The 27,189-nt window shown below is 44.9% G+C and overlaps 1 protein-coding gene across 1 annotated transcript in view; it reads right to left on the bottom strand.

Annotated features, from left to right (window-relative positions):
- Positions 1–14,040, bottom strand: part of SECISBP2L (SECIS binding protein 2 like) — a 96,183-nt gene extending 82,143 nt beyond the window's left edge. Inside the window, exon 1 of the mRNA XM_077263711.1 lies at positions 13,412–14,040. Coding sequence (XP_077119826.1) covers positions 13,412–13,429 — 18 coding nt within the window. The 5' untranslated portion in view covers positions 13,430–14,040. The remainder of the gene's footprint in view (positions 1–13,411) is intronic.
- Positions 14,041–27,189: the final 13,149 nt, after the last annotated feature.

The following is a 27,189-nucleotide window of genomic DNA, read 5'->3' as shown; positions in this document are numbered from 1 at the left end:
ACACAAATGATCTACAAGATCATGTCCCAAAATTTACATCAGTCCTTAATTTTATAATAGCCAGAGGTAGCAGGAAGAGTAGGAAGAAACTGAAGTCCTGCTGAGACTTTCCAGAAATTTGTGACTAAGGGCCCCTTCACACTGGTCGATTCTGCTACGATTACGACGCATTTGCGTCATATTCGACATCGCAGTACGAGCTCGTAGCCAGCGGTCACACTCTACGATGTTAACGCTTTTTCTGACGTAGTTGCGATGTGAACGTCACGCGTCGCAATCGTACGCTACCCTTCACACCGCCATAGTCCTACGACTCCGAGCGTGACGTATTACCAGCATGGGCGTGCTAAAACGTCACGCCCAATCAGGAGACAGGTATGCGGAAGCCCAACCCACGTAGTCGCATTACGAGCTCGTATGACCGCCGTCACATACTACGATTTCGACCGCCACAGCGAGACATTTACGACGAAAGAAAGTTCTGCTCTTTCTTTCACATCGTACGATGCTGGGCTGCGTCGCAAATCGTAACGCCATGTCACACTTTGCAACCTCGGAACGAGGACGGATAAACGTCACAAATCGAACGCTCGTTCAGACTTTGATTGCACAGTGTGAAGGGGCCCTTAGAGGGGGAATGTCTCAAGATTGGCATTTCCTACACCAGAGCGTGAAATCTGTCAAAATTTGCCAATTTATTTATTTTTTAAGTAAACAATGGTAAAGTTTTTAACCGCTGCTTACTTTAATAAGACAATAATGATGCTGGTGCAACATTGAAAAAAGTTGTACAGTATACTTTTTTTTTTTTAAATTTGCAACATTTTTACATCAGAAAACTTGTATACAAGGAAAGAAGAATTCTCCCCTAGTTGTGTGCATTAAGTCTACTATCTCCTGGCATGTCAGGAGCTATCCTTGGATCTGCTCGTTGAATCACAACTTGTACAGATGAAAGAAGCTGCATCCTTAAAAGGTCTATAATGAACACGTTACACGTCTTCTTTCCTCCACCGCTCGATCTACACTGTGTGCAGAATTATTAGGCAAGTTGTATTTTGATCACGCTACTTTTTATACATGTTGTCCTACTCCAAGCTGTTCAGGCTTGAGAGCCAACTACCAATTACCGTATATACTCGAGTATAAGCCGACCCCCTAATTTTGCAACAAAAAAACTGGGAAAACTTAATGACTCGAGTATAAGCCTAGGGAAAATACAGCAGCTACCAGTAAATGTCAAAAATAAAAATAGATACCAATAAAAGTAAAATTAATTGAGACATCAGTAGGTTAAGTGTTTTTGAATATCCATATTGAATCAGGAGCCCCATAAGATGCTCCATACAAAATAGGCCCCATATAATGCTCCATGCAGTTCTTTATGGCCCCATAGATGCCCCATATAATGCTCCATGCAGTTATGGCCCCATAGATGCCCCATATAATGCTCCATGCAGTTCTTTATGGCCCCATAGATACCCCATATAATGCTCCATGCAGTTATGGCCCCATAGATGCCCCATATAATGCTCCATGCAGTTCTTTATGGCCCCATAGATGCTCCATATAATGCTCCATGCAGTTCTTTATGGCCCCATAGATGCTCCATATAATGTTCCATGCAGTTCTTTATGGCCCCATAGATGCCCCATATAATGCTCCATGCAGTTATGGCCCCATAGATGCCCCATATAATGCTCCATGCAGTTCTTTATGGCCCCATAGATGCTCCATATAATGCTCCATGCAGTTCTTTATGGCCCCATAGATGCTCCATATAATGTTCCATGCAGTTCTTCATGGCCCCATAGATGCTCCATATAATGTTCCATGCAGTTCTTTATGGCCCCATAGATGCTCCATATAATGCTCCATGCAGTTCTTTATGGCCCCATAGATGCCCCATATAATGCTCCATGCAGTTCTTTATGGCCCCATAGATGCCCCATATAATGCTCCATGCAGTTCTTTATGGCCCCATAGATGCTCCATATAATGCTTCATGCAGTTCTTTATGGCCCCATAGATGCCCCATATAATGCTCCATGCAGTTCTTTATGGCCCCATAGATGCCCCATATAATGCTCCATGCAGTTCTTTATGGCCCCATAGATGCTCCATATAATGCTTCATGCAGTTCTTTATGGCCCCATAGATGCCCCATATAATGCTCCATGCAGTTCTTTATGGCCCCATAGATGCCCCATATAATGCTCCATGCAGTTCCTTATGGCCCCATAGATGCCCCATATAATGCTCCATGCAGTTATGGCCCCATAGATGCTCCATGCAGTTCTTTATGGCGCCATAGACGCTCCATACAGCATTGTGCCACATGTAATGCTGCTGCTGCACTAAAAAAAATAATAATAAAAAAAAATGACATACTCGCCTCTCGTTGCTGCCAGCTGCTCCTCAGCGTCCCGTCTCTCCGCACTGACTGTTCAGGCAGAGGGCGGCACGCACACTAATACGTCATCACGCCCTCTGACCTGAACAGTCACAGCAGATGACGCGGAAGACGAGGCGGCGGTGGAACTTCCTTTCCTTTAGCAAAATGGGTCAGAAGAGAGATTTGACGGGCTCTGAAAAGTCCAAAATTGTGAGATGTCTTGCAGAGGGATGCAGCAGTCTTGAAATTGCCAAACTTTTGAAGCGTGATCACCGAACAATCGAGCGTTTCATGGCAAATAGCCAACAGGGTCGGAAGAAGCGTGTTGGGCAAAAAAGGGGCAAAATAACTGCCCATGAATTGAGGAAAATCAAGCGTGAAGCTGCCAAGATGCCATTTGCCACCAGTTTTGCCATATTTCAGAGCTGCAACGTTACTGGAGTAACAAAAAGCACAAGGTGTGCGATACTCCAGGACATGGCCTAGATAATGAAGGCTGAAAAACGACCACCTTTGAACAAGAAACATAGGATAAAACATCATGACTGGGCCAAAAAATATCTTAAAGGGAACCTGTCCCCTTAATTTGGCGAGACAGGTTTGCGGTCATATGGGCGGGGTTTTCGGGTGTTTGATTCACCCTTTCCTTACCCGCTGGCTGCATGCTGGCCGCAATATTGTGAAGTTCATGCTGTGTCCTCCGTAGTACATGCCTGCGCAAAAGCAATCTTGCCTTGCGCACGCGCAGTATGCTTTGCCCGGCTGCAAAGCCGAAAAGCATTAGTGTGCATGCGCCGGCGCACTATGTCCCGGAACACAGCGAAATACTTCCGGGACATAGTGCGCCGGCGCATGCGCACTAATGCTTTTTGGCTTTGCCCGCAGTTGGGCAAAGCATACTGCGCGTGCCCAAGGCAAGATTTCCTTGCGCAGGCGTGTACTACGGAGGACACAGCATGAACTTCACTCCAACATTGTGGCCAGCGTGCAGCCAGCGGGTAAGTAAAGGGTGAATCAAACACCCGAAAACCCCGCCCATATGACCGCAAACCTGTCCCGCCAAATTCAGGTGACAGGTTCCCTTTAAGACTGACTTTTCAAAGGTTTTATGGACTGATGAAATGAGAGTGACTCTGGATGGGCCAGATGGATGGGCCAGAGGCTGGATTAGTAAAGGGCAGAGAGCTCCACTCCGACTCAGACGCCAGCAAGGTGGAGGTGGGGTACTGGTATGGGCTGGTATCATCAAAGATGAACTTGTGGGACCTTTTCGGGTTGAGGATGGAGTGAAGCTCAACTCCCAAACCTACTGCCAGTTTCTGGAAGACAACTTCTTCAAGCAGTGGTACAGGAAGAAGTCGGTATCGTTCAAGAAAAACATGATTGTCACGCAGGACAATGCTCCATCATGCCTCCAACTACTCCACAGCGTGGCTGGCCAGTAAAGGTCTCAATGAAGAAAAAAAAATAATGACATGGCCCCCTTGTTCACCTGATCTGAACCCCATAGAGAACCTGTGGTCCCTCATAAAATGTGAGATCTACAGGGAGGGAAAACAGTACACCTCTCGGAACAGTGTCTGGGAGGCTGTGGTGGCTGCTACACGCAAGGTTGATCGTAAACAGATCGAGCAACAGACAGAATCTATGGATGGAAGGCTGTTGAGTGTCATCATAAAGAAAGGTGGCTATATTGGGCACTAACTTGGGGGGGTTTTGTTTTTGCATGTCAGAAATGTTTATTTCTAAATTTTGTGCAGTTATATTGGTTTACCTGGTGAAAAATAAATAAGTGAGATGGGAATATATTTGGTTTTTATTAAGTTGCCTAATAATTCTGCACAGTAATAGTTACCTGTACAAACAGATATCCTCCTAAGATAGCCAAATCTAAAAAAACCCACTCCAACCTCCAAAAATATTAAGCTTTGATATTTATGAGCCTTTTGGGTTGATTGAGAACATAGTTGTTGATCAATCTACTATATAATTGTCTAAGGGTCACTTCCGTCTGTCTGTCCTTCTGTCTGTCACGGTTATTCATTCGCTGATTGGCCTCGCCAGCTGCCTGTCATGGCTGCCGCGCCCAATCAGCGACTGGCACAGTCCGGAAGAAAATGGCCGCTCCTTCCTCCCCGCAGTCAGTACAGAGCGTACACCCCTCCAGTCAGCGCTCACACAGCGTTAATGGCAGCGTCAACCGACCGCGCTATGCCGCGGTCGGTTAACGCTGCTATTAACCCTGTGTGACCAATGTTTTACTATTGATGCTGCCTATGCGGCGTCAATAGTAAAAATATCTATTGTTAAAAATAATAATTAAAAAAAAATCGTTATATACTCACCGTCCTTCGGCCTCTCGGATCCACAACAGGCCTTCCCTGCTCGCGACGCTCCGGTAACCGGTCCATGCTGCGATCTCGCGAGAGGATGACGTGCGGTCTCGCGAGACCGCTACGTCATCATCTCGCGAGACCGCAATGCAATCTTCAGACCGGAGCGCGCGACGAGCATCGGTAACCTGCTGCTTCGATCCTGAGGCTCCGGAAGGGGAGTATAACACTATTTTTTATTTTAATTCTTTTTTTTAACAGGGATATGATGCATACTACGTGACTGGGCAGTATACTACGTGGCTGGGCAATAGCATATTCTAGAATACCCGATGCGTTACAATAGGGCCACCATCTAGTAATAAAAATAATCCTCTCAAATACAACTTGCCTAATAATTCTGCACACAGTGTATAAGCTGTAATACACTGCAGGAAAATGCCATATGGCTACAAGATGAGAAATAGTGCTACGAATTCTCTTACGCAATATGGCATGCAAAGAAGGAATGACTATGCCAAGCCTCATCTAAAGGTACCGTTACACTAAACGACTTACCAACGATCACGCCCTGCGATGCGATCGTTGGTAAGTCGTTGTGTGGTCGCTGGGGAGCTGTCACACAGACAGCTTTCTCCAGCGACCAACGATCAGGGGAACGACTTCGGCATCGTTGAAACGGTCTTCAACGATGCCGAAGTCCCCCTGCAGCACCCGGGTAACCAGGGTAAACATCGGGTTACTAAGTGCAGGGCCGCGCTTAGTAACCCGATATTTACCCTGGTTACCATTGTAAAAGTAAAAAAAAAACACTACATACTCACATTCTGATGTCTGTCACGTCCCCCGGCGTCCACAGGGTTACGCGCTGCTGTTCAGAGCTTCCTGCACTGACTGAATGTGTCAGTGCCGGCAGCAGCGGTGACGTCACCGCTGTGCTCTGCTTTACGGCCGGCCGGCGCTGACACATTCAGTGCAGGGAAGCCGCCGGCGGGGGACGTGACAGACATCAGAAGGTGAGTATGTAGTGTTTTTTTTTAACTTTTACAATGGTAACCAGGGTAAATATCGGGTTACTAAGCGCGGCCCTGCGCTTAGTAACCCGATATTTACCCTGGTTACAAGTGAACACATCGCTGGATCGGTGTCACACACACCGATCCAGCGATGACAGCGGGTGATCAGCGACGAAATAAAGTTCTGGACTTCTAGCTCCGACCAGCGATATCACAGCGGGATCCAGATCGCTGCTGCGTGTCAAACACAACGAGATCGCTATCCAGGACGCTGCAACATCACGGATCGTCGTCGTTCTCGCTGCAAAGTCGCTTAGTGTGAAGGTACCTTTAGTAACAGATTAATTAAAGAAGCAATTAAACAATTCAGTGAACACCACAATCGTAAGCAAACAACTCAACCTCAATTTATGAAAGGATAAAGGATCTGTGGGAGGTCAACAGCTGAGAACCAAAACAACAGAGCGAAGAGCCATTTAATTTCAATAACATCACCTCTTCAACTTCAATTAAAGTGTTTGGTATCTCAGACTACACTGTGTGCACAATTATCAAAAAAGTGAGAATTTTGACAGCATCACCATTTTTATGCACATTTTTCAAAGCCACGCTTTATAAATGAATGTTTATTGGTCACAGAACCATCAAAGGTTTTGTTGCAAATAGTCAGCATGATCATAAAATAAATGTATGGAGAAGAAAAAAAAAAACAAAAACACAAACATTAACAGCCAAAGAATTGCGAAGAATCAAACATGAAGCGACCAGGAAGCCATTATCCTCCAGTGCTGCCATATTCCAGAACTGCAACCTCCCTGAAGGCCCAGAAGTACAATGTGTTTAGTGCTCATAGACATGGCCGAGGTAAGGAAGGCGGAAACCTGACCAACTCTGAACAGCACTGTGTCCGGAAGTATTTCGCTGTGTTCCGGGACATAGTGCGCCGGCGCATGCGCACTAATCCTTTTCGGCTTTGCCCGCAGTTGGGCAAAGCATACTGCGCGTGCGCAAGGCAAGTTTGCCTTGTGCAGGCGTGTTCTACGAAGGAAAGCGAATCAACCTCAAGACGATATTGCGGCCAGCGGGAAAGGAAGGGGTGAATAAAACACCCGAAAACACCGCCCATCGGACCGAAAAAAGGGCCCGCCAAATTCAGGTGACAGGTTCCCTTTAAGACGAAATGTCAAGACTGGTGCCAATAAATAACTGAAGACAGATTTTTCAAAGGTTTTAAGGACTGATGAGATGATAGTGACTCTTGACAGACCAGGTGGATGGACCCGTGGATGGATCAGTAATGGTCACAGATGTCCACTTTGACTCAGACGCCAGTAAGATGGAGGTGGGTACTGCTCAGGGCTGTGGAGTCAATAAGCTAAACCTCAGAATCAGATTTCTCATTTTCCCTGACTCCGACTACACAGCACTGCCTCACTGCTGTGCATGTACATAAAATGCAGCACAGATTCATCTCAGCTAAAAGCCCAGATCCTTACATCAGGAACAGAACAGACATTTATAGGACATTTCATAACTTTCCCAAATTCTTATGAAAAAAATTACAGCACATCCTGCATTGTACTACTGTACCCAATTTACTATATATTTTAGGAGTCGGTCCATTTTATACCGACTCCCCCAAAATGGACTCGATCACAACATCGTCTCCACTGCTTGGCTGCCAGTAAAAGGCCTTAAAGATGAAAGAATAATGACATGGCCCCTTCCTCACCTGACCTAAACCCTATTGGACCCTTCATTAATGGGAGATTTCCAGTGACGGAAAACAGTCACCTCTCTGGACAGTATCTGTGAGGATGTGGTTAGTGCTGCCCAAAACATCGATCAACAGATTAAGAAACTGACAGACTCCATAAATAGAAGTCTTATGACTTATTTAGTAGAGGAGTACCGTAACTTATATTGGGTCAGTCGTATCTTTTAAAAATGTCAACTTTTTTTTTTTTTTACATTTTGAGCGGTTTGGTTAGAAAAGAATTTAACACTGACAGATCAAAAAAAAAAAAAAATTGAGATGGGAAAAATTATGATTTTTACTTTGTGGGATAATTCTGCACACTAATAATTGCCTAATAATTATCCACACGTAGATATTATTCTACTAAGAAAAACAAAACCTCACTTTTACTTTCTTGAAGGGGTTGCCCATTACTCTGACAATTCCTAGGCTTCCCATTGTAAAACAACACTTCCAGTGTCGGTGCTATTCCAGCACTAGCTCGCCCGGGATCTTGTTACATTGTTATGTGATGCGATCACTGCCGCCAATCGGCGCTGGCTTCACTCTCACCGAATTCGGACAAATCAAATACATCTGGAGTAAGTAAAAGCTAATGCTCTCTTACATCCTCCAGATACATGTGATAAGTCCGATGGCGGTGAGAGTGAAGCTAGCGCCGAACAAGTGCCGACACCGCTGGGAATTATAAGGATTGAGAAGGGGTTGTCCGAGTAGTTGACAGCCACATTAAATATTCAGGTTAATTAACCTCTTGGATTGACCAACAGCACTGTAGTTGCTCAGCAATATAATGCAAAGAATGTCATTTATGTTGATAAGTACGGTAATGTTTAAAAAGGTGTAGCTATGTAAAGGTGAATATATATGGCACAGAGTGGACTGCCGGCATTTCATGAAGGTCATGGAGTCTACAGAGTTATATAACCAGTGACATAACTGAGAACTTAAGGAACAAATGTCAAATTTTAATGACTGTTCCTTCTTTTTACATTCCAGAGTGAATAACTGAGCATTACTTTGCTGTATGGGGAAGCGTGCAGCTTACACTGCTCCCGTCAGATTGGTCTGCAGACGTTCCTTATAGAAACGCATAGTCCTCTCTGCCTTCTTAGGCTAATTTCACAGGTGGCATTTTCAGGTTTTGCTGGTTTCCCCCCCACTACATTTGTCTTTTGTGCATGCTGATAAAGTTTAGTGACAAAAAACAAACAAACATTCAACTTCATAAGGTTTTGGCACAAAAGCGCAGCAAGACCATCATACCACCCGCGTTTTTTCACCACCAATTACTTTCACTCACTATGAAAAGGAGTGTGTTTGTGTCACCTCACCCTATATACTGAGACATGGGGTCTATATTTCTATCAGCCACGCTCTGATTAACCATCAAGGGGTGAATTGTGGGTATGTTGTCTGTATTGTATTGAGGTATTGAATAAAAGTTTAGTTTTTATCCTTTTGTCAGTGAGTTGTCGAATTGAGAGATATTTTGATATAGATTTTCAGTGAATGCTGGTACCCAAAAGAGACATCATCTGGATTGTAAGGCACAAACTAGTGACAATCTTGTTCTTTTTATATGTAGACTTTTGCGTGGCGTTTTCCATAGCGGACCTCATGCTTGCACAGATAGTTCTCCCACCAGCACAGCAGCAGTAAATGAAGCCCAGCCTTTGTCTTTTGTGTAGCTGCACACAGAAGATGTCTCTAGCAGGAACTGGCTGGTAAGCTGCCCCCATGGACAAGGTACTGTATAGACTTAGATAAAAAAAAAATGCTTTTGTCTATTGTCATTTACATTCAGCTGGGTGCTAATAAATGTAAAGCATTGTATGACCCACAACGCAAATATCACAGTTTAGAAGCAAAGGCTTTGGAGCGGTCACACCAGAAATTTGGAAAATCCAGGCAATGGTAACAACACAGTGGTGACACAAATCATGTGTCTTCCAGAGAAAATCAATTACCCTCAATCAAATGTAAAATTCTATTTAAAGGCCCTCAGTATAATGCACTTCCTTAAGTGACATAAGCTGAAGGAATGCTAGTCATGTCGTCAATCAGGAAATCAGCTGAAAAACAGGCCGCGGATCAAACCAGTCCAGCCACCTACGGGCTGGAACGCTATGGGAACAGCGGGAATGTTACGGAAGGGAACTTGCAGAAAGTAAGAAGCAGCAGTTATATACATATTTCCAAATACATTTTCTAACAAGAATGTCAGGTATTCGTGGACGATTTTTCAGAGTGGATTATACCTGGTATAAATATCTGCCACATAATACGGAACGGTCATTACATGGCAAGCAGGTCTGTGTCGTAAGCTAAGTTACAGATAAGTTACCGCTACCTAATACACAAACTAGGAGCGCAGCATGTACCCCCCTTGCTAAAGACTGTTTACTGATTTCTAGAAAAGTCCTTGTTGCTAATGAGGTCCACAACATCTTCACCTTCTGCTAAAACACGACTGGTCTGTGGTATGTGGCCACCTCTGGGATAGATGAAGTGATGGTGACGGTACATTTCCACATGGTGGAAACAGCAAAGCCGCTTGGAAAACCCATCCTGGGTAAGAGTTGCAGCATCGAGATTAACATTTCACAAAATTGGAAAAAAAATCATTAAGACGTTACTTACACAGTCTGTATACGGACAGTTCAGTCTGTATATGGACATGAACTTGACAGCCTAATATATGCCACTGGAGCGATCACGTTCGGGTCAGGGGACGAGGCTGCACTGTGTTACATGTCAGGTATGAATGAGGATTTAGTCTGCACCACCATTCTCCTGCCTTACCAATGCTGAGAAAGGAGCTGAGGAGGCAAACCGACTACCTGATGAATGTATGATCACTTTTCAGTTCCAAGCTGAGGGTTCGCTATACATTTAATAACCAGACTAGGGCCTGCCATACACATTAGATGGCTGGCTCTCCTACACAGGAGCTCGCTCGGTCAAGTGCTCATGTTTTTTTAAACTGTTGATTTTTTATGAAGGTTTTAGGATCAATCATCGTAATTATACATCAAAATAACATAGCACAAACTTGTGAATAAAAATATGGAAAAAAGAACAATAAGGGGAACTGCTGGAAGGGAGGAAATGGGGTGGGATGACATGAGGGGGAGTCAAGTTCCGTTTGTTGGATGAAATTTATTGAGAGGAATTGAGGTTAGTAGATGCTTGCAGGTGCCATGATTGTGTATTAAAGGGAGTATGGCTGTTATACAGGGTGATCATGTGATCTTTATGATCATGTGATCTTTATGAGGAAGCGCCCACAAGACTGGCAGTGGCTTATCTCCTGGATATACCCTTTAAAGCTCGCCATCAAAATTACGGCACATAAGAATTATCTGTTACTAACCTGCTCACTTGTTTTTCCGTAAAAGTGGATAAACACTACTGAAATTTTAGCTGCCGTCAGATTTTTTGCCCAGGCCGATACCAAATAATTGTGCTGTTAGTACATGAAGACCTTTTCAGTAGCCATTTAGAAAGGTATCAATCACTGAGGGGTCATAATTTGTATCATTCCATCCAAATTGCTCTAGTATAACTACCAAGAAATCTGCAATGTTGGTGACAACATTGATTTTTACATAATGGAAGGAGAATCAAGAGGACATTTCTTCTCTCTAGTTTCACCTAATGTGTATGGTGACTGAACAGTTTTTGATTTGTCTGTTCTCAGCCAAGACAAGAATGACAGATAGAGATAGATTATAAAGAAAATACTTCTCTGTCATCAATCCATATAGATGTATTTATGAGCTATAAAATGGAAGCTTTGGACTATATTATGCCTGGAAATAAAGTTAGTTGCAACACAGACAGAACAAATGCACATACGGAATTCTAACTAAAGTATTTAACAACTAATTACCCTTCCATAAAGGGCACATTACTTCCTTATCTGCACATGAAAATCTCAGAACTAAACATGTTATGTGTTGTCAACGTCTGGTAAACCCATATCACCACTACACCAGAGACTGCCAGTTATAGCTCCCAAGAAGTTCTGAAACTACAACTCCCAGAAAGTCCTGAAACTACAACTCCCAGCAAGTCCTGACAGCCTTCGGATTTGTGGCAGTGATTATTTGCTACTTGGTGCTCGCACTCAGTTTCTCAGGTGACAGGCTCACACCATTCTCACGAGGTGACAGATGTCAGAAGTGGCACTACAAGACCCATGCGAATGCTACCGGCGAGCACATCCAAGCACCATGAGATCAGCCAGGTCACATTTATATAGTCTTGTATATCAGCGGATTAGTCACAGAAAGGTGATTCTGATGCAGGTCACCAGTCATCGACCCTTCTATATGATCCATCATATTAACCTGACACATTCAGAAATATTCATCCCAGCACTACAGCCGGAGAGCCGCCAGCGCTGCCAACACTCGCCTTCAGAACGGATACTTTATCACTGTACAAGCATTTATAATTGTGTCCCATACACAGAAGATGATCTAGACATGAAAATCTCACACTATGTCCCATCGCACATCTGTATGATGACTGCACTGTACACGGGTCACAGCTACACATCAGACACAAGGGGCAGGGGTAATGGCAGCGGGTGCAGAATGGGGATGAGAGGGGCGGCAGCCGGGTGTAGTGTGGGTGAGAGAGGAGGCAGGCAGCCGGGTGTAGGTGGGTAAGAGGGGAGGCAGGCAGCCGGGTGTAGGTGGGTAAGAGGGGAGACAGGCAGCCGGGTGTAGTGTGGGTGAGAGGGGAGACAGGCAGCCGGGTGTAGGTGGGTAAGAGGGGAGACAGGCAGCCGGGTGTAGTGTGGATAAGAGGGGAGACAGGCAGCCGGGTGTAGTGTGGGGTGAGAGGGGAGACAGGCAGCCGGGTGTAGTGTGGGGTGAGAGGGGAGACAGGCAGCCGGGTGTAGTGTGGGGTGAGAGGGGAGACAGGCAGCCGGGTGTAGTGTGGATAAGAGGGGAGACAGGCAGCCGGGTGTAGTATGGGGTGAGAGGGGAGACAGGCAGCCGGGTGTAGGTGGGTAAGAGGGGAGACAGGCAGCCGGGTGTAGTGTGGATAAGAGGGGAGACAGGCAGCCGGGTGTAGTGTGGGGTGAGAGGGGAGACAGGCAGCCGGGTGTAGTGTGGGGTGAGAGGGGAGACAGGCAGCCGGGTGTAGTGTGGGGTGAGAGGGGAGACAGGCAGCCGGGTGTAGTGTGGGGTGAGAGGGGAGACAGGCAGCCGGGTGTAGTGTGGGGTGAGAGGGGAGACAGGCAGCCGGGTGTAGTGTGGGTAAGAGGGGAGGCAGACAGCCGGGTGTAGTGTGGGTAAGAGGGGAGGCAGCCGGGTGTAGTATGGGGTGAGAGGGGAGGCAGCCGGGTGTAGTATGGGGTGAGAGGGGAGGCAGCTGGGTGTAGTATGGGGTGAGAGGGGAGGCAGCCGGGTGTAGTATGGGGTGATAGGGGAGGCAGACAGCCGGGTGTAGTATGGGGTGAGAGGGGAGGCAGACAGCCGGGTGTAGTATGGGGTGAGAGGGGAGGCAGCCGGGTGTAGTATGGGGTGAGAGGGGAGGCAGACAGCCGGGTGTAGTATGGGGTGTGAGGGGAGACAGCCGGGTGTAGTGGGGTGAGAGGAGACAGCCGGGTGTAGTGGGGTGAGGGGAGACAGCCGGGTGTAGTGGGGTGAGAGGGGAGACAGGCAGCCGGGTGTAGTGGGGTGAGAGGGGAGGCAGGCAGCCGGGTGTAGTGGGGTGAGAGGGGAGACAGGCAGCCGGGTGTAGTGGGGTGAGAGGGGAGGCAGCCGGGTGTAGTGTGGGGTGAGACAGGCAGCCGGGTGTGAGGGGAGGCAGGTAGTGGGGTGTGAGGGGAGACAGCCGGGTGATGTGAGGGACTAGACAGCGGCTGTGTGGCGGACGCAGCCCGTACCTGCTCGTTGATCTCCATGGTCGCTGGGCCTGGCTAGTTGCGGGCAGGCAGCGGGTCCCTCCGGGGTCTTCTCGGCCTATGAGGGGGACCTAGCAGTGGCGGCGTCTTCCATCTTATCTCTTCACTGTATCAGGATTGTTGCTCCCTCCGCTCGGCCTCAGTTCACACCCCACCCCGAGACGCCCAGCTACGTAACACCCGCCGACCCGCGGCCTGGGCGGAGCGGAGAGCTGTGTGACAGGGAGTCAGCTGTGACGGAAGCCGGCCGGGTCCAGATTCCGCTGAACGCGAACTCGCTGTCATCAGTCGGGGCTCGCCGCCCGCTGTTCTCCCGGGCTCGGCGCTAGGTCGCACTGTAAGGTGGCCGCACACACCGACGTTTGTGACATTTGCACCGTTTTATGTCTTGCTCTTCTCCAGAGTAATGGAAATTTTAATCGTATTATAAAATGATGACAAGCCGCCCATGGCGTCAGCCGGATCTCTGCGGAGCTCCTAAGCCTGGCACAGAGGAGGCGGCACTGAGGGTCCGCGGTGCTGGGGCTGTCCGGGAGTAGCTCGCTGCTTACACTCAGGAGGTATGCGCTGGTGGGCACTGCGCATGTGCGGTCACTGCCGCTGGACTCACTGCGGGGGGCCACAGTTAGTAGGGGGCCATGGCGGTGCACCCGACCCCAACGTGACAGCGTCACATACAGCGTGGGACTGGAGCACCTTGGGCCCACCAGAGAAAAGCATTCTTGGGGCCCACCATGTAGCTGCATGGAAATAAATACAAGACCACCAATTGTGTGGTAAAATACGCTGCTATCCGGGCATAACATAAGGTAGTACACGTCTTAATGATATAGCGGGGTTGGCGCCAATATTTTGGTGCAAACTCAATGATAATGTCTCCTGGTGTTTATTAACCACTTGGCCAATCTGTTATAGCACCAGTGTAGTGGATTTTATGGTCTCTCATTTATACGCCGAGAAAATCCACCGCGGGAATTGACCGATGCAGATTTACCATGAACGCTGTGTCAGATTATGCTGCGGATAGTCACTACTGATTTCATCCTTTGCAATGCAAATAATCAGGTCAGTGGTAAAGGTGCGACGTTACATAGTAGCAAACGCAGCAATATCTGCACAATATTTGTGGAGCTATTTCCACCGTTAATTTGCTGTGGGATTTCTATTGTAGAAATTCTGAAGCAAATACATTATGAGAATGTCGCCTCTTATAGAGAGTTCCCTCACATCCCTCCATACACTTTTTACAGAAATCGCTTTGCCACCTATAAAGCCATACATTTTTATGAAGGGCCTCACTTTGATAGTAGTAGGGGAAGAAAAAATTTAGTCAGGGGTGATACAAGGGGAGAGGGTCTCAGTCAGGGGTGATACAGGAAGAGGTAGCGCAGACGGGGATACAGGGAGAGGGGGTTCAGCCTGTCAGGGTGATACAGAGGAAGGTGATGCAGCCAGGGGTGATAAAGGGGGAGGGGGTGAGGTCAGGGTGATACAGGGGAAGGGACACAGTCAGGGGTGATACAGGGGGAGGGTACACAGTCAGGGGTGATACAGAGGAGTAGACACAGTCGGGTAATACAGGGGAGGGGACACAGTCAGGGGTAATACAGGGGGAGGAGACACAGTCAGGGGTGATACAGAGGAGTAGACACAGTCGGGTAATACAGGGGAGGGGACACAGTCAGGGGTCATACAGGGGGAGGAGACACAGGGGTGATACAGGGGAGGTGGCTCAGTCAGGGGTGATACAGGGGAGGGGGTGCAGTCAGGGGTGATACAGGGGAGGGGGTGCAGTCAGGTGTGATACAGGGGGAGGGGGTGTGTTATGACCTGGTGGTTACGGAGTGGTACTGAGATTACCTGGTGGGTAAAACCAATCATGGACAAGCTCAGAGGAGGTGGCAGCTCCACAGACCGTAATCACCAATATGACCTAGTGATTACGGAGCAGCACTGAAATGACCTAGTGGGTAAAACAAATAATGTACTAGCTCTGAGGAGGTGGTAGCTTTACTGACCACAATCCCTACTCCTAACACCAACACTAGAAATAGCCGTGGAGCATTCCTATCTCTGACTAGACGCCTCTTCACAGCCTAAGAACTAGCTACCCCTGAATATGGAAACGGAAAACTATCTCGCCTCAGAGAAACCCCCAAAGGAAGGATAGCCCCCCACAAATATTGACGGTGAATGGAGAGGGAAATGACAAACTCAGAAATGAAACTAGATTTTAGCAAAGGAGGCCAATACTATCTAAATAGACAGAGATAGAAAAGGCTACTGTGCGGTCAGTATAAAAACTAAATGTCCACGCAGAGTTTACAAAAATAACCTCCACACCGACTCACGGTTTGGGGGTGCAAATCTGCAACCCCAGAGCTTCCAACTAGCCGGAATATTTCATAATGACAAGCTGGACAAAAGAGACATAACTTAAACTGAACAGAAGGTCATAAGCAGGGAAACACCCAAAAACTAGCAGAACTTATCTTAAGCTGAAATGGACTGGCCAACAGAGAACTTCCAGGAAAGGACTGAATCCACAGGACGAAACATTGACCGCTGGCATCAGCTACAGCCAAAAGCCCAGTTAAATAACAAGGCCAGGGAACCGATTAGTGAAAGCAGCTGCTAAGTTCCACTTGAAACCACCAGAGGGAGCCCAAGAGCAGAACTCCAAAAAATACCATTCGCAACCACAGGATGGAGCCCAAGAACGGAATTCACAACAGGGGTGTAGTCAGGGGTCATACGGAAGTAAATTATGCACATAAAAATATGTAGAACAGTTCCAACAGTCAGAATTTTTATGTAAGCTTGATTATATGAGGTTTGTTTCTGTGAGACATGTTGTAGTTGCTATAAGTGCCATTTTGTAAGCATTGCATTTGTGCTACATTTTGTATGAGTTTAGTGTACAAATAAAAATCACAATTATTAGATGGCACTTATTGATCACTGCAAACTTGCTGCATAGTTTGGTCGCAGAAGAAACTTGTGAGAGTAGATTATATGGGGTAATTCAACTTGTATCTACACAGAACATGAGGTACATGCATCAGCTTCTTAATACAGCATAACAGGAAGTCTAAAGGACCTTTTACTAGAGAGAAAGTGAAACCAAAGTACAACAAGTATATGCATTACATTCAGCGAAGCATATAACAGTAACAACATCGCCATCTACTGTCAGAAAAGCGTAAACTCCTCCTGCACACAAATAAGTCTGTATCTGTTGCATATCTGCCAACAAAACTAACTCTTCACATAATCATAGAGGTTGTTACGATTGCAACAAATACCAAATTTGTTTGTGTTTTTTACTGGTTTGTGACTTTTATTTGTAAAGAGTATATTAAAAATGCAATTATTATAGTTGTTTACCGTTATTTTAGTAATAATTGTATTAGAAAAACATATTTTACATCTAATTTTCAGGTATATAGAGATGTATCTCTTTATACCAGTGCAATATGCCTATTTGGATATATAGGCAGACAAAATTCTCCTATAGTTAGAAGTGCAGGCCTATGCTTTCTGTGTGCTATGCTTCAGGTTGTGTGTTTGAATCCTGGGAAAGTCCACTCCTCACTTGCAGAAAAAGAACATAATTAATTTACTATATATCAATACATATACTAAGTACATACATGTCCCTTCCTGATAGACTAAGTTCTCTAGAACGTATTTTTGGTCCAAGTGCTGACCGAGAGTACACTAACATCACATGGACAGCACTAAGAACAATGTGTTGCGTCTCACAGGACGCGATATGGCAGTGACCACTAGGTGGCGCAGTGGAGCCTGATGGATGAGTCCACGGAGCGAGGATCAGGCCGGGAGCAGGGTCGATGTTGCAGGTGTGCAGCGTGACCCGGCCGGTGAGGAGAGCGCCGATGCCCGGGATCTGATCCGGGGAACGAGAGCATGCCCAACCAGATCCAAGCTGCCTAAGACCTGCGGAGGTGCGCGACCGCCGAGAGGAAGGGACGGAAGAGAAGTACGTAACTAGCCAGGGGTCGGGAACCAGCCGGGAGCGGAGATACAAGAGGATGAGGCAGAAAGCAACGTCAGGAACGAGCAGAGGGTCAGAAGCCAGAGAGAGGACAGGGAGGTACAAAATCAGGAGACGAGAAGACAAGTCAGTATACCGAGCCGGGTCATGCACATGGAAGCCAAGTATAAACAAAGACTTAATACAGGGGCACAGGGAAAGCAGGGCAGACAGCAAACAGGGAGCAAAGGGGACAGGAGAATCACACGGATAAACCTAGGTCCGCTGCTCAAGCCGAGGGACCGGAACTATAACCGACACCGGACCCAGGCAGAAACAGCACTAAATAGCCGCCCCAAAACCAAAGAGAGGCAGATGAAATTAACCCAGACCTGACCAGGACAGTAAGTGTTGTGAATTCTGCTTTTGGGTTCCCTCCGGTGGTGGTAGGTGGTAATGCAGTTGTCCCTGAGTTGCAGTCCTGGTCAGGTGTTTCTGCTGATTGCAGTTCTGACTGGGGTATTTAGGTGTGCAGGATCCATTAGTCCTTGCCAGTTGTCAATTGTTGTTGGGAGGTGTTGGACCTCTGCCTGGTTCCTCCTGTCTTTCTGCCAAATCAGCAAAGATAAGTGTCTGGGTTTTTTTCTGTGGCACACATGCTGTGTGTTTCATGATTCAGTGCTATTCTTTTGTGTTTTCTTGTCCAGCTTAGATTGTGTCAGTATTTTCTCAGTCTTGTTGGATTCTCTGGGGTTGCAGATATTCATTCCACGTCTTTAGTTAGATTGTGGAATTTTTTGTATTATCTGCTGTGGATATTTATTGAAGGGTTTTAATACTGACCGCCTAGTATTCTGTCCTATCCTTTCCTATTTAGCTAGAGTGGCCTCTTTTGCTAAATCTTGTTTTCTGCCTGCGTGTGTCTTTTCTTCTCCTACTCACAGTCTGTATTCGTGGGGGCTGCCTATCCTTTGGGGTTCTGCTCTGAGGCAAGGTAGTATTCCTATTTCCATCTATAGGGGTATTTAGTCCTCCGGCTGTGTCAAGGTGTCTAGGGTTTGTTAGGCACACCCCACGGCTACTTCTAGTTGCGGTGTTAGTTCAGGATCTGCGGTCAGTATAGTTTCCACCTACTCCAGAGAAAGTTTCATGCGGCTCCAAGGTCACCGGATCATAACAGTACAACTGGCCAATAATGAGCTAAATGCATCTCAGAAGAAGGGAAGAAAGGTGTTGAGCCATTTTTTTTTTCTGCAGTCTGTTTTGTCTTTTTTTCCCTCTTTATTTATGGGTGGCTGAGGAGTCTTGTGCTAGCATGGATGTTCAGGAATTAGCTTCTCGTGTAGACCAGCTTTCTGCTAGGGTACAGGGTATTTCTGATTATATTGTTCAGACTCCTGTTTTAGAACCGAAGATTCCTACTCCTGATTTGTTTTTTGGTGACAGGTCCAAATTTTTGAGTTTTAAAAACAATTGTAAACTGTTTTTTGCTTTGAGACCTCGATCCTCCGGTGATTCCATTCAGCAGGTTAAAATCGTCATCTCCCTGCTGCGTGGTGATCCACAGGATTGGGCATTTTCCCTGGAATCTGGGAATCCTGCTTTGCTTAATGTAGTGTTGTGAATTCCGCTCCTGGGCTCCCTCCGGTGGTTGTAAGTGGCATTTTTGCGAGTTCTGCTCTTGGGCTCACTCCGGTGGTTTTAAGTGGTACTGCTGCTCCTTGGATTTAGTAGTCAGCAGCTGCTTCCACTGATTGTCTTTCTGGCTCGACTATTTAGCCTGGTTCTATTGTGCCAGTTCACATCTCTGCTTGGGTTTCCCTGATATTCTGACCAGTTCAGCAAAGATAAGTCCTTGCTTTGTTCTTTTGCAGTCCACTTGTTGTGGACTTAATCTTTCTGCACTTTCTATGTTTTTCCTAGTCCAGCTTGTCAGTATGGATTTATTCAGTTAAGCTGGAAGCTTTGGGAAGCAGTTTTACCCTCCACACCTTTAGTCAGGTGTGGAGATTTTTGTAAACTCTGTGGTGGATTTTTCTAGTTTTTAATACTGACCGCACAGTATTCTTTCCTGTTCTATTTATCTAGTTAGACTGGCCTCCTTTGCTACATCCTGGTTTCATTCTGCGTATGTCATTTCCCTCTCCACTCACAGTCAATATTTGTGGGGGGCTGTCCTATCCTTTGGGGATTTTCAGTGAGGCAAGATAGCTTTCCTGTTTCTATCTTTAGGGGTAGTTAGTCCTCCGGCTGTGACGAGGTGTCTAGGGAGTGACAGGAACATCCCACGGCTACTTCTAGTGTTGTGTTAAGCTCAGGAACTGCGGTCAGTACAGGTACCACCTCCTCCAGAGCACGTCCCATGTTGCTCCTAAACCACCAGCTCATAACAATGTAGACTCCTTTTTTCAGGCTTTAGGATTATTATATGATGAACCGAATTCTGTGGATCAAGCGGAGAAGACCTTGTTGGCCCTGTCTCAGGGTCAAGAGGCGGCAGAATTGTATTGTCAGAAATTCAGATAATGGTCTGTGTTGACTAAATGGAATGATGATGCTTTGGCGGCAGTTTTCAGAAAGGGTCTTTCTGAATCCGTTAAAGATGTTATGGTGGGGTTTCCCACGCCTTCCGGTCTGAGTGATTCTATGTCTCTGGCCATTCAGATTGATCGGCCTGGGGGCCCTGGTGAGGGTTCGGTGACCCCTCCTCAAGGGGGGATACTGTTGTGAATTCTGCTTTTGGGTTCCCTCCGGTGGTGGTAGGTGGTAATGCAGTTGTCCCTGAGTTGCAGTCCTGGTCAGGTGTTTCTGCTGATTGCAGTTCTGACTGGGGTATTTAGGTGTGCAGGATCCATTAGTCCTTGCCAGTTGTCAATTATTGTTGGGAGGTGTTGGACCTCTGCCTGGTTCCTCCTGCCTTTCTGCCAAATCAGCAAAGATAAGTGTCTGGGTTTTTTTTTCTGTGGCACACATGCTGTGTGTTTCATGATTCAGTGCTATTCTTTTGTGTTTTCTTGTCCAGCTTAGATTGTGTCAGTATTTTCTCAGTCTTGTTGGATTCTCTGGGGTTGCAGATATTCATTCCACGTCTTTAGTTAGATTGTGGAATTTTTTGTATTATCTGCTGTGGATATTTATTGAAGGGTTTTAATACTGACCGCCTAGTATTCTGTCCTATCCTTTCCTATTTAGCTAGAGTGGCCTCTTTTGCTAAATCTTGTTTTCTGCCTGCGTGTGTCTTTTCTTCTCCTACTCACAGTCAATATTCGTGGGGGCTGCCTATCCTTTGGGGTTCTGCTCTGAGGCAAGGTAGTATTCCTATTTCCATCTATAGGAGTATTTAGTCCTCCGGCTGTGTCGAGGTGTCTAGGGTTTGTTAGGCACACCCCACGGCTACTTCTAGTTGCGGTGTAAGTTCAGAATCTGCGGTCAGTATAGTTTCCACCTACTCCAGAGAAAGTTTCATGCGGCTCCAAGGTCACCGGATCATAACAGGTAAGGAAGCAAACCTCCTGGATCATGACACAATGTTATTCAATTGGCCTGTTCAGATGAGCATATTTTTTTAAGGACCGAATCTGAGCGTAAAATAATTGCATCATACAGTAGTTTCTTCCGTATGTCAAGTGAAACTAGTCTATGGGTGCTCCCATAGTTTACCGAATCAACCTTATAGTTCAACGGATCATCATATACTGTAGTTCAACGCCCATAGTTCAACTAGTTTGCCGGATCAAACTTATCGCATCCGTTTTTTACGAATACATTGCCATTATTAACCTAGAAAACTGTATTTGATGTCTCGTCGACGTTAAAACTGGACACACGGAAGAGACACAGATCGCATGCGGATGACAATCGTCCGAGTATTCTAGATGAAACTCCAGCAATTTTTTGATATGCTGGTGTGAACCTAGCCTCATTGTAAGGAAACCTTCATGTCTGTGGTATATATAAAGCAAACACTTTATCTTGAAATATTTTAATAGAAGTCACAATGAGTGTGGGATCTGTATGTAGAACTCGAGATCTATAGCTCTTTGTCTTCGCTGTTAAAACAAACGTCCCATTGTGCAAGAGTAGAGATGGAGTATGAAGGAATGCATTAAAACTTGTTTAACGTTCTACGCCAAACACAACCTCTGTGCTTTGACATTCTGTAGGACTTTCAGTGGCAAAAGAAAATGTCAGTTTTCTGCAGAGAAATGGCATATGTACATTGTTTATTTAAATGATGAGAACAATGGATATGTATCCTTTCAGATCATCTTGGTGAATGTGGTTTACGTGGAATATGATTTGACTGGAGTTGTTTTTTATTTCCGCTTGTATGTCTTAGGAAAGACTTTCCATCCAAACTTTTTCTAGTCATCTTTCTCAAATATACAGTAAATGCCACATTAAAAATAAATTGTGTTATGCAATTAGATATTCTACACCAACATTCTCTAGGATTCATACATGTCAAGATTTGGTGGAGTTGAAAGAGGGGACACATCAATTCACTGTGTGTAAGGAGGCAACATGGTTTTCACGTTAATCACTACTCAAAAAAAGTTAGGGATATTTGGCTTTCAGGTGAAATATATGGAAAACGTACAAAGTATTTTACATGTAGGGCATGTAAGTAGAAGCATGCAATAATTAATTGAAACAGAAGCAATTAACAGTGGTGGGTTCCCCCCAAAAAATGTCAATGTCTCAATAACTTGACATGTGGCTGAGACCATCAATTACAGCTTGAAAATGAGGTCTCGTGCTGTTCATAAGTTGAGTTATTGTCTGCTGAGGCATGGCATCCTACCCTTCTTGAAGGGTGGCCCTCATGTCATTGACGTTGTGGGGTATAGAGTGATGAGCTTCTTCACAGCGACCCAGCTAATCTCATAGGTTTTCTATGAGATTCAGATCTGGAGAAAGTGCAGGCTACTCCATTTGTGATACCCCAGTCTCCAGCAGCTTTTCCTTAGTGATGCAACCTCGATGAGTTGGAGCAATGTTGTCCATGAAGATGAAATTAGGCCTCTGTTGTACATGTAAAGGCACAATGTCTGGATTAATGATGTTATTCATGTAGTAGGGGCTTATCACAGTACCATTCACAAAATGTAAGGCAGTTCTGTATTGACTAGACACACCTGCCCACACTGTAACACCACCACCAAAGGCTCACCTGGTGACAACAGTGGCTGATACTTAGCGCTCTCCTTGACATCTCCAATATCATTGGCGACCATCATTTCTGCTCAGCATAAAACAGTGCTTTCAGACCTCAAATAATGCAAGAAAACAAGTTCATAATCATTTAGAAACAACAATACTAATGTTTTAACTCAGAAAGAGTTCAGAAATCAATATTTTATGGAATAACCATGATTTTTAATCACAGCTTTCATGTGTCTGGGCATGCTTTCCACCAGTCTTTCACACTGTTTTTGGCGCAAAAATTTAAGCAGTTCTTCTTTGTTTGATGGCCTATGACTATCCATCATCTTTTTGATTACATTCCAGAGGTTTTCAATGGGGTTCAGGTCTGGAGATTGGGCTACCCATGACAGGGTTTTGATGTGGTGATCTCTTAATTTTTGCCAGAGCTCTCTCTATATATGAATACATACATATACAGTATACACAGTGTCCAGCATAAATGATAACAGCTCCTTTGATAAGTAAGATTTTAACCCCTTCAGGACTCGTGGTATTTTCGTTTTTTGCTCCTCTCCTTCTCAGAGCCACAACTTTTTTATTTTTCCGTCAATATGGCCATGTGAGGGCTTATTTTTTGTGGGACGAGCTTTACTTTTGAACGACATCATTGATTTTAGCATGTCATGTACTAGAAAATGGGAAAAAAATTCCAAGTGTGGTGAAATTGCAAAGAAAGTGCAATCCTACATTTGTTTGTTTGGCTTTTTTTCTAGGTTCACTAAATGCTAAAACTGACCTGCCATTATGATTCTCCAGGTCATTACGAGTTCATAGACACCAAACATGTCTAGATTAATTTTTATCTAAGTGGTGAAAAAAAATTCCAAACTTTGCTAAAAAAAAAAAAAAAAAAAATTGCGCCATTTTCCGATGCTCATAGTGTCTCCATTTTTCGTGATCTGGGTCGGGTTAGGGCTTATTTTTTGCGTGCTCAGCTGATGTTTCTAAGTATACCATTTTGTTGCAGATACGTTCTTTTGATCGCCCGCAATTGCATTTTAATACAATGTATCGGCGAGCAAAAAAACGTAATTCTGGCATTTCAATTTTTATTTCTCTCTACGCCATTTAGCGATCAGGTTAATCCTTTTTTTTATTGATAGATCAGGCGATTCTGAACACAGCGATACCAAATATGTGTAGGTTTGATTTTTTTTTATGGTTTTATTTTGAATGGGGCGAAAGGGGGGTGATTTAAACTTTTATATTTTTTCATATTTTTTTTAACTTTTTTTTTTTTTACTTTTGCCATGCTTCAATAGCCTCCATGGGAAGCTAGAGGCTGGCACAACTCGATCGGCTCAGCTACATACAGTACAGACCAAAAGTTTGGACACACCTTCTCATTTAAAGATTTTTCTGTATTTTCATGAGCATGAAAATTGTACATTCACACTGAAAGCATCAAAACTATGAATTAACACATGTGGAATTATATACTTAACAAAAAAGTGTGAAACAACTGAAATTATGTCTTATATTCTAGGTTCTTCAAAGTAGCCACCTTTTGCTTTGATGACTGCTTTGCACACTCTTGGCATTCTCTTGATGAGCTTCAAGAGGTAGTCACAGGGAATGGTCTTCCAACAATCTTGAAGGAGTTCCCAGAGATGCTTATCACTTGTTTGCCCTTTTACCTTCACTCTGCGGTCCAGCTCACCCCAAACCATCTCTATTGGGTTCAGGTCTGGTGACTGTGGAGGCCAGGTCATCTGGTGTAGCACTCCATCACTCTCCTTCTTGGTCAAATAGCCCTTACACAGCCTGGAGGTGTGTTTGAGGTCATTGTCCTAATGAAAAATAAATGATGGTCCAACTAAACGCAAACCGGATGGAATAGCATGCCGCTGCAAGATGCTGTGGTAGCCAGAGTCCCTTTAAGGCATTTTTTCATAACAGATTGTAAACTCTTGTGAAGTTTAACTCATCGGTTACACTGTAATGTCAGATTTTATATCTACAAGTGCCCTCTTAATTGTGAAATTTGTTGGTGCTATTACACATTATTAAATATTTTCTATTCCTGACTTCTGTATCGATAAAATTCATGACCCTATGGCTGATACAGAAAAAATGTCATGGACAAGAACTTCTGTGAGCTAGTATAATGTAGAAAACCTACAAAAACTGAATTGACAAAGCACAAAGTGTAGTTAGAGAACACATATAAACCATGTGTTCCTTGTTTTTGATTTGTACAGTAGCATAATATGTGCCTTTGTGGCTGTGTCATGGTTAAAGGGACACCCACTGTTTTATTCCTAACTTTTGTAGATTCAGCTATTAATTCCAGAGCTGTTGCCGGTATAGCTGCATCCACATTTACAATTTTCCCACTTTCCTCCCTATCGCTATATCCTAGAAATGCCAATGAAATAGCGCTTTGTCTCCAACACAATAAGCCTTTTTACTTTCTCTTCAGCACTGTATTTATGTAGCTTTAATGTAAATAGAGATACAATTCACATTGCCTAACAAGAAAATTCTAATATTGTATTAACATTTAAATCCATTTTTATGCTGTTCTATACATTTCAATGCAACTTATAAAAAATACTTCCATTTTTTAACCCCTTAATGACATTTGATGTATGTATACATCATTGTCGGGAAGGGGTTCCCCAAAATGATGTACATTTATGTCAAGGCCATGATCGCCACCAGGAGCTCGGCGTAAGTTATAGTCGAGCTTCAGCTGTCACTGCCAGGAGCGGTGCCTGCACCAGGCCATTTAACCCCCTATATGCCGCAATCTATATAATTCACAGCATTTAGCAGACAAGGAGAGGGAGGGTGCTCCCTCTCCCTTCAAATCGGTGCCCCCGCGCAGTCATTGCGAGGACTCAATCAATCCAATGGCAACCAGAGGTCATCATGAGGACCTCTGGGTCAGCCAGGTATGGCAAGCCTGTTAGACCATGCACTGTCGGCAGAAATATAGAAGAATTATGGCTCTTAAAATATGGGGATACAAAAACTTTATTTTGAAAAGAAAAGTGTCTTTTAGTGTGTGACAAGAGGAAAACAAATAAAATAAATGTGGCATTGCTGTAATTGCACCAACCTGAAGAATAAAGTTGTCTAGTCACTTATACTGCACATGGAACAATGTAAAGATAAACAGAAATTTTTTACCTGCTGTTGAATTGTTTATTCTGCCTCCCAAAGATCGCTGTAAGGCTCTGCTCACATTTATCCTGCGCTCTACGCTGAGCGCTTATACTGGGGGTTCCATGTAAATCTCTGAAATCCGTGATTCAGATGGAACTCACGGTGGAAGATTCCCTATAATGAGGCAGACGGAGGCACTGTGGACTCTGTCTGGCCTATGATCCGGTGATGTCTGTCTTTTTAAGCGTGTGTAAAAGAGCAGTCGGCCACAGGTTTGTGCACCTCTGAAAAGAAGGACAACACTCATCTGCCAATGGAAATAAAGGGGGCTTTCGTGTTACTGGTAGCACAAAGGCTCTGGAAAAGCCCTATGGCTCATCACCCCCCAAAAGAAATCCAGCGAATACTGCACTCCAAAATCAAATGCCCCCTACTTTCTGAGCCCCACAGTGTGCCTCAACCACATTTAGCATCCACATGTTGGGAATTTCTACACTGTGTGCAGAATTAGTAGGCAAGTTGTATTTTGATCACATGATACTTTTTATACAGTACATGTTGTCCTACTCCAAGCTGTTCAGGCTTGAGAGCCAACTACCAATTAAGTAAATCAGGTGATGTGCATCTCTGTAATGAGGAGGGGTGTTGTGTAATGACATCAAAACCCTATATAAGGTGTGCTTAATTATTAGGCAGCTTCCTTTCCTTTGGCAAAATGGGTCAGAAGAGAGATTTGACAGGCTCTGAAAAGTCCAAATTGTGAGATGTCTTGCAGAGGGATGCAGTAGTCTTGAAATTGCCAAACTTTTGAAGCGTGATCACCGAACAATCAAGCGTTTCATGGCAAACAGCCAACAGGGTCGCAAGAAGCGTGTTGGGCAAAAAAAGCGCAAAATAACTGCCAATGAATTGAGGGAAATCAAACGAGAAGCTGCCAAGATGCCATTTGACACCAGTTTTGCCATATTTCAGAGGTGCAACATTACTGGAGTAACAAAAAGCACAAGGTGTGCGATACTCAGGGACGTGGTCAAGGTAAGGAAGGCTGAAAAACGACCACCTTTGAACAAGAAACATAAGATAAAACATCATGCCTGGGCCAAGAAATATCTTAAGACTGACTTTTCAAAGGTTTTATGGACTGATGAAATGAGAGTGACTCTTGATGGGCCAGAGGCTGGATCAGTAAAGGGCAGAGAGCTCCACTCTGACTCAGACACCAGCAAGGTGGAGGTGGCGTACTGGTATGGGCTGGTATCATCAAAGATAAACTTGTGGGACCTTTTTGGGATGAGGATGGAGTGAAGCTCATCTCCCAGACCTACTGCCAGTTTCTGGAAGACAACTTCTTCAAGCAGTGGTACAGGAATAAGTCAGTATCGTTCAAGAAAAACATGATTTTCATGCAGGACAATGCTCCATCACATGCGTCCAACTACTCCAC

This window comes from Ranitomeya variabilis, chromosome 5 (genome assembly GCF_051348905.1).
Source record: "Ranitomeya variabilis isolate aRanVar5 chromosome 5, aRanVar5.hap1, whole genome shotgun sequence".
NCBI lineage: Eukaryota > Metazoa > Chordata > Amphibia > Anura > Dendrobatidae > Ranitomeya > Ranitomeya variabilis.
The sequence above is the reverse complement of the archived record's forward strand: the minus strand, read 5'-3'. Positions and strand labels throughout refer to the sequence as shown.